At 39.4% G+C, this 12,802-nt stretch overlaps 1 protein-coding gene across 1 annotated transcript; it reads left to right on the forward strand.

The window, feature by feature from the left end:
* The first annotated feature begins 7,914 nt into the window (after positions 1 to 7,914).
* Positions 7,915 to 11,289, forward strand: LOC127838053 (uncharacterized). Its single transcript, XM_052365922.1, has one exon. It carries the CDS (start codon positions 7,915 to 7,917, stop codon positions 11,287 to 11,289), a length of 3,375 nt encoding a protein of 1,124 aa, XP_052221882.1.
* The last annotated feature ends 1,513 nt before the right edge of the window (positions 11,290 to 12,802 follow it).

Consider the following 12,802-nt stretch of genomic DNA (forward strand, 5'->3'; position numbering starts at 1 on the left):
AGTTTTTCTTCTGATTTCGACAGCCCGGCGATTTATTAATTTAACTTAAATAATAAGTTGCAAATATCATACCGTTTTGGATTTTAGAATCTAGATTTACGGTTGACATGTTCGTGCTTAATACCAATTTGTACCGTTCTTCTGATTTCGACAGCCCGGCGAGTTATAACTTTAACTTTTGCAAATATCATACCGTTTTGGAGTTTTAGAATCTAGATTTACGGTTGACATTTTCGTACTTAATACCAGTTGTAGCGTTGATATTTGGAGTTCAGTTTTAAAAAGTACATCTTGCTTAGGAGAATAGAATTCTGTATACGATAGAAAAAAAATTGTTTAAAAACGAAAGTAATTAAGGTATGAAGGCGGAAGAAAGTAGCGCGCGTTCCTAACGCACTGAACTGATGCTACGGTCTTGGCGATTATGCTTTTGTTTAGAAACCGGCCATTGAATTTCCTTTGCCATGATTATTATATGTTTATGGAATATATTGTAATATTTTGTTCACGAAACATATCAATAAAGCTTATTATAAATAAATCTTAATAAATTAACGATTTCAGCTCTTGTTTATAACACATAAAGGGTGTTAAATTCATGATGAAACAGCGTATATAGCGGACCCTCACGATTTTATTCGGCTTTGCATGCATACTTGAAATAAAATGGGTGTCAAAAACATTCATCGTTTGCTGTTAATTATCAACGACGGAATTATGTATAATTATATGAAATGTTATTTACCTTAAATTATCAATTTATTAAAGATTCTTGAAAATCACGGTCGGTGTTACGCGGGTCATTTCGTATTTTGACATCAGGGCATCATGTCCAACTATTCAAAATCAGATTTTTTTCACTGGGACAATGACGGCTTAGATTTAGACAGGCAGACAGATAGTTTATTCAGACTTATACAACAGTACATCGTCTGCAACTCAAATATATAAACTATTTTTAGACGAATTGTTAGGTGATTACACTTATAGCAGTGATGATTCTGAGAATGTTGCCATTTTTCTTATCCGTGTAATCTAGAGTCCGTGGTTTGAGCATTTTTATCGCGGTGTTCAATAAAAGATATCTCAATAATCTTGTTTATTGATAGATCTGTGGTTTTATTGCCCCTGTGTTCAGCACAAACCAATTATCTCGTTATGATCAGATACTGTGCCGACCAATACTAAATAACACTATGGTGTCATACGCCACAGCAGGGACCTATACTTGTGATCATGGAGTCTAAGTGCAAGACTTAAAAAAGTATGTTGTTTCGCTTGCGGTTGTTAAAGCCAAAACGGGGCTTCCCAGCTGGCACAGCTGCTGATATTCGGATCTGAATACTTAAACTTATTCAGACCTTATTCTTAACCGTTGCGCGTTTTACGATATCGGAATTTAGGCGGGAATACAACTCAGTGAAACTATTCAATTTCTTAAACAACATTAAGCATATTAACAGTTATTGAAATTAACAATATCAGCGACATCTCTTTAAAGACTAAACACCTTTTCAAGTATCGAATTTAACCTGTCAATAAAATATATTAATACCAAAAAAGGTTTCATTTAATATTGTTCACATTAAACCTTTATATGAAAGTGTCGCTTTATCTATTTTCCGTGTCTTATTAAGCCGCGAATCGTTTGCTAAAAACAGTTAACAAAAAAGGCTACACGTTCTTATTCTTAATTAAATACAAAATTAAGTATAACATAATTAATAACGTCCATAAACACACACGGCAAGATCAAAGTTTAAATGGAAAACTAATATGACATTCCACGGAAATTATTATTTTCGTCTAAATCGAATACTATATATAGAGAAACAATGTATTTATAACCGACCAATGAGGTAACATTATGCAACTTTCAATTTACACAGTGCTATATGGCAACAATATGGAATTTGAACAGTGGTAGTGTTTTAAGGTCTGGACTATCATTACTTGTAAGTTTGTATAAACATTTTTCTAATGCAATTAGTAAAATAATGTTTATATTTAATGTTTAATAATTTATTGCATGATTATTCTGTGCTGTTATATGAATTTGATGCCGTTAAAGCTTCCGACATGAATTCATGTCGGAACGATGCTATTGCAAAATAACGTTAAACGATATGAGGTCGATGTAAATCGACCTCATATTTATAGGAGTATATTAATGCATGGTTAATGTTCAGTATTACTGTTTCCTCACAAATATCATAACTAAAACGAAAACTCACGATTCTGAAACAACTTTTTTCAATTTTGTCAATTTACCAAAGCGTGAAAAGATCTCTTTAAACGCGTGTATTAATAAGGCTCTGTCAAACTCTATTAAACTGTAACACATTTCATAAGCTTTTGAAAATACGAAGGTACTCATGCATAACAAACAAGATATTTTTATCATACCACCGCATTGATATCTGCCTGATATAACGTTGCCTGATATATTTTTTTTATATCATGGTCAACAGGAAGTTCTTATATCAGTCAATGTTTGGAGTTACGTGGGATTTGCAATAAAGTCAACAATTTCTATCAACATTAATCAGGTTCAACAAAACAAACAATTTGATACCAAGAACGCATATATTTTATTCTAGTTTAAAGTCATAAACCACAAAAACGTTTATTTTTTTAAAAATTACCACAGCCCGCACTACTAAGTTAAATGACGTCATCAATGGGACAATAAGTCTTAAATATCGATATAGTCATTTCACTCGCAAGTGTTGCACTGAAAGTCAAGGCAAATGATAACTGTAAGCTAATCCTCAACGTTTTAACAAACGATTTAACACGCTTATGTCAATATTGACACCATCATCAAAATGTCAATTTCAATACACATCTCCAAAATGGCGTCTCCAAACTATTCGGTGAAGTGTGTTCTTCGATTAAATTTGTCGCTGCAGTCAATTCCTGATCTCCAATTCAAGACGTTTATAATTAAAGCGGGTGTACTCTTCTCATTCGTAGAGCAAACAACTTTTTTTCTCTATACGATGTTTAAAATAAGCGATTATTCGTGTCGTCTTTTCGAACGCCGTTGCTACATTAATGTCAACGTGTAAAAGCCGGATCAGCAAAATCAGCGGGGATCCGTACATTTTAAATATAAAAAATGGATTGTTTTGCAGATTTTTAGAAACATGAGGAATGATAAACAGAAAAACAGGTTACTGCCCCATCGTTTTGTAATATATCAGGCTCGGCACGAATAAAATAATTATATTATTCTAAGCCTTGCCTGATATATTACAAAACGATGGGACAGTGACCTGTTATTCTCTATGTATCCGCTATTTATTTTATCGGATTTCTACGATTATATCAAATTCATTCGCTCGCATTTTCGCCGTACCGACATGGTACATAAGCCTAAAATCGTTTTAAACTCCTTCTTTTCGATATAACTAAGCGATACATTCTCTTCTTCGTCGCATGAAATTCGGTTTTTATTGTAAAAGATGGATTTTCGGTATTTGAAGTTAAGCTATTTTATACTGGTAACCTGATGAAAGCGAAACAAGTCGTCACACAAAAAAAACCTAACGCTCCTTACGGAAACAACGTCTTCTCATTAGCATAAACACAAATTTCGGGCAGAGACGAACGTATAATAAACTGCCATTTATTTCAAGAAATTAATAGGAAAAAAGTAATCAGTGATCACGCATGAATTGTTCTTCTTAGGCTTTGTCTATTTGGTTCTGTTGTTCTTGCAAGTTAAAAAAGCTCAAGTATGATTTGTAAAGGGTATTATTTTATTGGAAAACTTAATACCAGCAACGCCTTAAAATCTCTATTAAAGATTGGCGATTCATATCAGTACAGAATTGATAAATGGAAATATACAACTAGCAATTGTAAGAACATTCTTGGAATCAAACTCTGCTAATTATATTATGTTTATAATGCATATACGTATGTGTGTGTTTTACTTATGCACCTCTAAATTAATATCAGTGCAAGTTGATGCGTTTTACTATGACCTGTTCTCAATCTTCACTATTATGTTATTCAATCCTATTGTTATCACGAGCCTTTTACCTCTAAGGAATTGTGCGTAACGCGCTTACGTTGAACCGTAGGACGTGAATTTGTTATTGTTGATTGAAGGCTTCGTCTTTCGAAAGCTTCCGGTAACACAATCGTTTATTATAAACCGGCAGCTTCAACCAATATTGAAAGTGGTCGGTATATTCTACAAATATGCTAATTATATACAGATCCATTTTGATAAAAAAATATCATAGCCTTTGTTTTGTCAGATTGTCATTACGGTAAGCGGATAGTTGGTTTCAAATAAATTATATAAAAAAAACACAGGTAAGACTTTTTCGTTATTGGGGTTAATACGTTCCAATTATATGGCACTCTTCGTGTCATTAGCAAGACTGTCTGATATCCTCTCTGTTATTATTTACGCCGTAATTGTAGTAATTCTGTTAGTGCGCTAAGGTGCCTTGTTATATAAAATCTATTAATAATTAGGTGCGTTGCTGTGTCGCGATGTGTAGGTGGTGGAGCACTAAGTCACATTTTTATATGTAAAAATATACAACATATGTTTCTTTCACGTTCAAACAAAAAAATCCGCAGCGCCTTGTGTTTTGGAGAAATCCGTTAAAAAAACGAATACTACAAATCATTTAGTCAAATCAACAGAATGTACGAAAAGCTTAAAAACTAAAATACACAAGTGCGATCAGTACAAGACATGTCTTGTAATTAAGGATGTAATTTTCCGCGTGGTTCCCTCAAATATTACTGCCGCCTTAAAAAGCAGGAATATTTCCTCTAGATGGAAACGCGGTAGAGCGGGAGACATTGTTGCCTGTGAAGCTTTCACAGACAATACAACCTTGCAAAAGATCAAGGCAATTAAGTCGGTAAAAGATGCTGTTAAAGCGTATTTAAAAATGAAAATGGAAACTGCGGAGATCCCCCCCCCAGCAAAGCATGCGGTTGTGCGTGTACACAACAGAATACAGTTATCACACTTCAAATTTCGTTTTTATGTTGACGAATGTTTTTAATTCATTCTGTTCAATACTGTTGCATTTTTTAATAAGCCTACTTTGGCCATTTAATTATGTTCAAGTTGGGAGTAATGGATACTAATCTGTACTCTTTTTCTGGTCACACACTTCTGATAAATACCAGGTGTATGCCATCTCTCTGGTGAGGGGTGACTGCATATATCTTACTTCTGCTAAAAGCTATAAATCTTACTCCTGCTTATTGCTATAAATCATGACCACTTCTGAGAATTCCCCAAAATTTGCATTTTTGCCAGAAATTTGCAAACAAATTGCAAATGTCAGAAATTAGCATATTTGAATTGTATATAAAGAGGGTTCTGGGGATTGAAAAGAAAGAAGGGAGGAGATGGAAAAAGGATGGATTTAATTTTTGTCCAACACATCAACGTGGACTGGTGGCAGCAAAATTACCGCTGAGAAATTGCCCAAACTAATCCATGTTGTTTTGGGCCATGCGCTAACTGACCGTGGGAAGAAAACGGTTACAATACAGTTTATTCACGAAATTCATCTGAACAACAAAAAATTAACAGAAATAAACATATATTCACCAAAATATATATCGGTTATTATAAACACATCCCATGGCCTCGCTATGACGTCATCAAACTCAGTGCACGGTCTTATAGGGTACTTCTGTGTGACGCAGACTACGATGTCCATGAATTTTTAAAGGTACGTAGCTCCATTATAATTTTCTGAAACAAACATATTTCACTCGTTATTAGTTAAACAAATAATAAAGTATAAAACATGTATCAAGTTAAGGTATTGTCTACTGATTTTTTTTATGAAATATATGCCTTTGAAGTTTAATCAAAACTTAAATCCATTGTATATAACAATAAAATTACAATGATATGCACTTGCATTTTGCTGTCTTCCATTCATTCTTCTGCATTGATTTTAAGCCACACTACAGTTTGTCTGTGTTGGAAACGCTTGTATCGAAAGCTAACCATTCTGACCAGCGATTTACGAAATAGAATGACCGGTCGGAGCGATTTATTTTATACCTACTGAAGTTTCAAATTAAGCATGGCAAACGCATAATACGTTTTGGATTTGTTCGATGCTTTTGAAAATGTTTTATTTGTTAAATAAACCACCACGTCCGACTTGTTGTCAGAAAAGTCCAGTTTCTGGAGTCTAGTGCTCAAGCATGGTGTGTTTGGTCACAGATATTACGTCACATGAGATACGTCATATATTGCGTAATCAATGAATATAAACATAGGATCTGGCACGAGTTGTCGTATCATACAATATTTTATTAAACGAGTTCAGGAATTTTGTTAGTTAGCGAGTCTTTGGCGATCTTACTAACGAATTTTCTGGACGAGTTTAATAAAATATGGTATGATATTACAACGAGTGTCAGATCTTTTTTGATCACATGCGTTTAAATGAGCAAATTAAATAAATATTTACGCAAGCATAATGATAAATTCCCGAATGTTGTTTACATTTCGTGACGTCATTTGACGTTGCAATGTCATTTGAGCAAAATAATAAAACGCGATTGGTCGATAAACGAAAACTAAGCCAATGAAAACGCTTAAAAAGTATATTACACACGTGTAAGATAAAAATATAATTATGTAATGGTTATATTACATGGGAAACAGGGTATGGCATGTGATAAATTAAAGTACGAAAATCTGATATGGAAATAAATTCAAGAGGAGGAGCAAACTAGGGTGATATGTTTTATAAACGATAACACTCGGCAGAGCTGGGCCGGACGTCAACAATCGGCTCTTGTCGCATAATGGCCCATCGAGCCGATAATATACGTCCGCCCCAGCTCTGCCCAGTGTTACTATATAGATCTAAGTCTCGATTGGTAAACAAACTAATTATCAGCTTGATCCAGTTTGACCCGACGGGCCTTTATTTTAAGACAGAGGAATCCGGCACGACGTAACATGCCAAATGCCAAAAATTTCAGTTTCCACTATATACATTTAAGGTGAACAAGTAACCCACAAAACAAGTCTTATGTTGACATCATGCCATTAGTTTAACACTGTTTAATGACCATCATATTATGTTCCGATTACTGGTTTGCAAATTTTCACATTAGGTTTATTTGATCATAAGATAGAAGGCTTGTTTTCCCAAACGTGGTTCAGACGACCCTACGACCAGATATTGTACTGTGGTCAGAGACAGGAAAGAAGCTCGTCACCATAGAGCTGACAGTACCATGGGAGGCAAGATGTGAAGAGGCCTACGAGCGGAAGAAGGCCAAGTACACAGAACTGATGGATCTGTGCAAGCAACAAGGCTGGCGAACTTGGCTATTTCCCGTGGAAGTTGGCGTTAGAGGATTCTGTTCCCAGTCCGTGCACAGACTGATGACAGCATTAGGAACAACTGGCAGGGAGAGACGAGTGGCTATCCAGAGACTGAGCCAAGCAGCCGAACGGGCATCAAGCTGGCTGTGGCTGAGGCGAGAGGAGAAGAGCTGGAGTCAATCAACCAACACACAGTGACTGATCACCACTGTGGGCCCACCGCTATCAGAATGTTCATGGAAGTAAAGGGCCGAAACATTCTAAGACGGCGGAATCCATGCTGATGATGTTGGTTGAGGAGCAGTCTTAAGACTGTATTTAAACTAATTCGATATCTGGAGGCACCAGTGACTTCCAGGAAAGACTGGATGACAACCAAGAACAGATGGTGACGCTGGAGAGACAGATGGCGCCAGGAACAGACTGGAACAGGGGCACTAGGGGTAGCATCCCGAACTGCAGTCCTCGTGAGGGGACACCCAACGAACAGCTACAGACTCCACAAATGAAAGACACCCTCAGAGTCTACCGAGAGGGGGGAGGATGATAGACTCACATGGAAGGATTTTATGGAATCGACACGGCCTGCCCAACCGACTACGAATAGAGATGGATCGGTCACTTGTAATTGCGGAAAGGTGTGCAAGAACCAACGCGGTCTACGCATTCACCAAGGGAAGTCTGATTGTCAACGTGTGAGATCACAAGGACAGCGCATAGCCAGTTTGGCTAGTGAGACGCAGGAGTACTCCAGTCTGGATTCAACCCACAGTACTGAAGAACTCTATGTTCAGGAGACCTCACAGGATGTCTTTCGAAATCCTGAGGAGGAGGATGACCCCCTTTTAGAGCTATTACAGACTCAAAACAGCCCTGAAGCAAGCGAGGCGACTGATCCGGATAGACCACAGCAAGACACTGCCACTAGAACCAGGAAACCAAGGATTAAGTGGCCCAAGGCTTCAGACAAGACACCATGGACCCAACTGGACGAGGACCTAGAGAACATCCTCGAAGCATCCATGCAAGGACCAGTAGACCGGAAGCTGACCACCCTCACAACCTTGATATATTCTGTAGGAAAGGAGAGGTTTGGACTAGAAGAGGAGAGAGTGCGAAAGGAACCTTCAAGACCAAACAGGCGGCAAGTTCGTATCCAAAACTTGAGACGTGAACTCAAGCAGCTGAGACGAAGGTACTGTGCTAGTTCACCCACAGAGAGGATTGGACTTGCACAGCTTAGAGATACAGTTCGGACACAGCTGACATCAGTACGGAAAGCAGAAAACAGCAGAAGAAAGACACGGGAACGGGCAAAGAAGAGGGCAGCTTTCACAGCCAACCCATACAAGTTCGCAAGATCCCTCCTCGACAGAGAAAGGTCAGGAAAGTTGGAAACTCCACTAGAGGAAATAGAGAACTTCCTTCATGTTACCCATTCTGACCCCAATCGAGAGGACGTGCTAGGGGACTGTGACAGAATAGATCCAGCGGAGGAACCCGAAAAACAGCTGAATGCGACGGAACCTACGCTTGGCGAGGTGAAAGAAGCTGTAAAAAAGGCCAGAGCTGCTTCGGCGCCAGGACCCACTGCCATCCCGTATAAAGTGTACAAGATGTGCCCACTACTTCTCAAGCGTTTATGGAGGCTCCTCAAAGTAGTCTGGAGGAAGGGGGATGTACCAGAGGCTTGGAAGGAGGCCGAGGGGATATTCACACCGAAGGAACGCAATTCCAAGACGGTCAACCAGTTCCGAACGATCTCGCTGCTCAACGTCGAGGGAAAAATATTCTTTGCCATCCTTGCAAGAAGACTCACATCTTTCCTGACAGGCAACGCATACATCAACACCTCGGTCCAGAAGGGAGGAGTTCCCGGTTTCTCCGGCTGCATAGAGCACACCAGTGCTATCACACAGCTAATAAGTGAGGCGAAGAAAGGGAGGAAGGATCTCACTGTAGTTTGGCTCGACTTGGCCAACGCATACGGGTCCATTCCACACCAGCTCATCTATACAGCCCTCCGACACTACCATGTGGACGGCCACATTCAGAAAATCATCACCAGTTACCTGGATGGAATCAAGCTCCGGTTTACTGTTGGTGACCAGCTAACCAGATGGCAGAAGTTGGAGAAGGGAATCGTTACCGGCTGCACAGTTTCCGTGGTGCTCTTCATCATGGGGATGAACCTGCTGATAAATGCTGCCCAACGTGAGACACGTGGACCAAAGACAGAGTCAGAAATCTATCTCCCATCTAGCAGAGGCTTCATGGATGACCTCACATTGACGACAACAACACACGTCCAAGCTAGATGGATGTTGACAGCCCTGACGGATGTCGCTTCATGGGGAAGAATGAAGTTCAAAGCAGCAAAATCCAGATCTCTTGTCATAAAGAAAGGACAGACAACAGAGAGGTTCAAATTCTACGTACAGAACGAAGAGATTCCTTCCATAGTGACGAGTCCAATAAAATGCCTGGGCAAGTGGTTTGATGCAAGCCTACAATATCGCGACAATGTCAAGAACTTAAAGCAACAGGTAGAGGAGGGTCTCAAGAAGATAGACCGCTGCGGACTACCCGGCAAGTTCAAAGCCTGGCTTTACCAGCATGCACTGCTCCCAAGACTAATCTGGCCGTTGATGCTTTACGAGGTACCCAGCACAACAGTGGAAGCCCTGGAGAGAATCACTAGTCGACACCTCAGGAAGTGGCTAGGAGTTCCACCCAGCTTTACCAGTATTGGACTCTATGGGAAGAGCAACAAGTTACAGCTCCCGCTATCTTCACTGGTAGAAGAGTTCAAGACAGCAAAAGCAAGACTTGTGTTGACCTTGAGGGACTCTCCGGACGAGTTCATCCGTGAGGCAGGGATCCAAACCCGAACGAGCAGGAAATGGTCAGCGACAGAGTCTGTGAGCAAGGCAGAGAACACGCTCAAGCACAAAGACATTGTCGGAGTGACTGCAGTTGGACGTGAAGGAATTGGTGCGAGAAAGGTGGTACTGTGGAGCCGATCAGACCAGAAAGAGAGGCGAGCGATGATTCAGTCTGAGGTCAGGAGGGCGGAAGAAAATGCCAGACAAGCAAGGGCTGTGGGGATGGGAGCGCAGGGAGCATGGACCACGTGGAATACCGCAGACAGGAAGTTGACCTGGGGAGACATCTGGAAGTATGAGCCTTTTCGGTTTTCCTTTCTCCTCAGGTCTGTCTATGACCTACTACCATCCCCAGCGAACTTGTGCCGATGGGGACTCAGAGCAGAACCAAAATGCAGCCTGTGTGACAGAGTAGGCACCCTAGAGCATGTTCAGTCATCTTGTAGTACAGCACTGACACAGGGAAGATATAGATGGAGGCACGACTTGGTCCTCAGAGAGTTGGCTGACTGGCTAGAGAAGGAAAGGAAGAAGGAACATGGTAATCACCCCCGCCATGGGCACATCGCTTTTGTCAAATCGGGTGAGACCGTGAAGACACAGAAACCAACAAAAGCATCAATTCTTGATGGCTCTAGAGACTGGAAGATGGAAGTTGACCTTGATAGAAGGCTTGTTTTCCCAAACGTGGTTCAGTCGACCCTACGACCAGATATTGTACTGTGGTCAGAGACAGAAAAGAAGCTCGTCCCCATAGAGCTGACAGTACCATGGGAGGCAAGATGTGAAGAGGCCTACGAGCGGAAGAAGGCCAAGTACACAGAACTGATGGATCTGTGCAAGCAACAAGGCTGGCGAACTTGGCTATTTCCCGTGGAAGTTGGCGTTAGAGGATTCTGTTCCCAGTCCGTGCAGAGACTGATGACAGCATTAGGAACAACTGGCAGGGAGAAACGAGTGGCTATCCAGAGACTGAGCCAAGCAGCCGAACGGGCATCAAGCTGGCTGTGGCTGAGGCGAGAGGAGAAGAGCTGGAGGCAATCAACCAACACACAGTGACTGATCACCACTGTGGGCCCACCGCTATCAGAATGTTCATGGAAGTAAAGGGCCGAAACATTCTAAGACGGCGGAATCCATGCTGATGATGTTGGTTGAGGAGCAGTCTTAAGACTGTATTTAAACTAATTTGCGTATGTCGGTGGCGTTCTAATTGCGAATGTTTACATGACATTGAAAATTGTAGAACCTGAAATGAGACGATTGAATTATCTGTAAAGCTGATGATGTCTAGTTATCTGTCATTTGCTGTTAATAAATCAAACGACGCAGATAACCCTTTAATGACATTGTGGTGTATCTGCTATTTCAATTTCCCAATATCAACTTTCTTAACATTTGAGGAGTCGGATACGGTTACATGTCCGATTTATTGTTAGTGGTGTCATTATGCTTTTGGCTAATGTCTAGCCAATATATTATACGATTTAATTAACGTGTTGCATTTATTATCCACAGACACCTCTAGAAATTGGTTTATATGTAAAGGAAACTGAGACATTATATATTTACGCCAAATTCACATAGCTTTTTGAAGTTTGTACTTTGCATCGATTCAAACTCGTTCCCCTCTAAATGGACTTATGTAATTGCATTTCTTTAAAGTTGCTCGTAAGGCATCTGAAGACTTACGAATCTAACTTTAAAACTTGGGGCGCTTGGTGTTTTGTTCAAATGTACAATAATTGTTGGTCGTGTATCAACAAACATGATTTCCACACAATACATATCGGGAGTTTCATCGTTCACTATATTGGACGTGTTTTTGCGTTATTCGTAACTTGCATATTTTACAATAAGAAAAAAGATAAATCAACCCGAATGTTAACATTGTGTTTTAGATAGCGTTATGATGTTTTCACGTGGTTTCTCACTACAGTTAGTGAAAAATCATTATCTAAATATGGGCTTAGTTAGAACAAAAAAACTGGAACAATAAATATGAATGTTTTAAGAAAAATAATATATACAACAAAACAATTGAATTCATTTTTTGAAGGATTACAACCCGAAATAAAGTAAATACGCATCGTCGTCTATGTTTGTTACCTGTTTAAAGTTATAAGAAATACAATTAAAAAAACGTTTTAAATCTACATAATATCTTGTTAATTCAAAATGCAATAAATGTCGTCAGCTTTATAAAAACACATGCACGCATTTGCGATGCCCACAATAAGTACAGACATAAATTCACACATTTACTAAAAGAAGCAATGGGTTGTTAAAACACAGTTACTGCCATTGAAAAGTATGATAAATGCCATTATGACAATATTAAGGCAAACAAGAATAATTGCAAAGTGTTACTTAATCTGCTTTAAAAGTGGCCTCAGGGAGTTTAGGTAATGGAATTCTTTGAAGAAGAAAAAACAACACGTTTTTCCCAGAAAAGAAACTATTGAACTGCGGAAAGCCTTGTGTGTTGTTTCCAAATAAAGGATAATTAAGATTTACTTTTAAATTGCCTTGGGCATGTTATTTTGTTATTAACGCAAAGGAAGGTGGTACT

Source organism: Dreissena polymorpha, chromosome 1, assembly GCF_020536995.1.
Source record: "Dreissena polymorpha isolate Duluth1 chromosome 1, UMN_Dpol_1.0, whole genome shotgun sequence".
NCBI lineage: Eukaryota > Metazoa > Mollusca > Bivalvia > Myida > Dreissenidae > Dreissena > Dreissena polymorpha.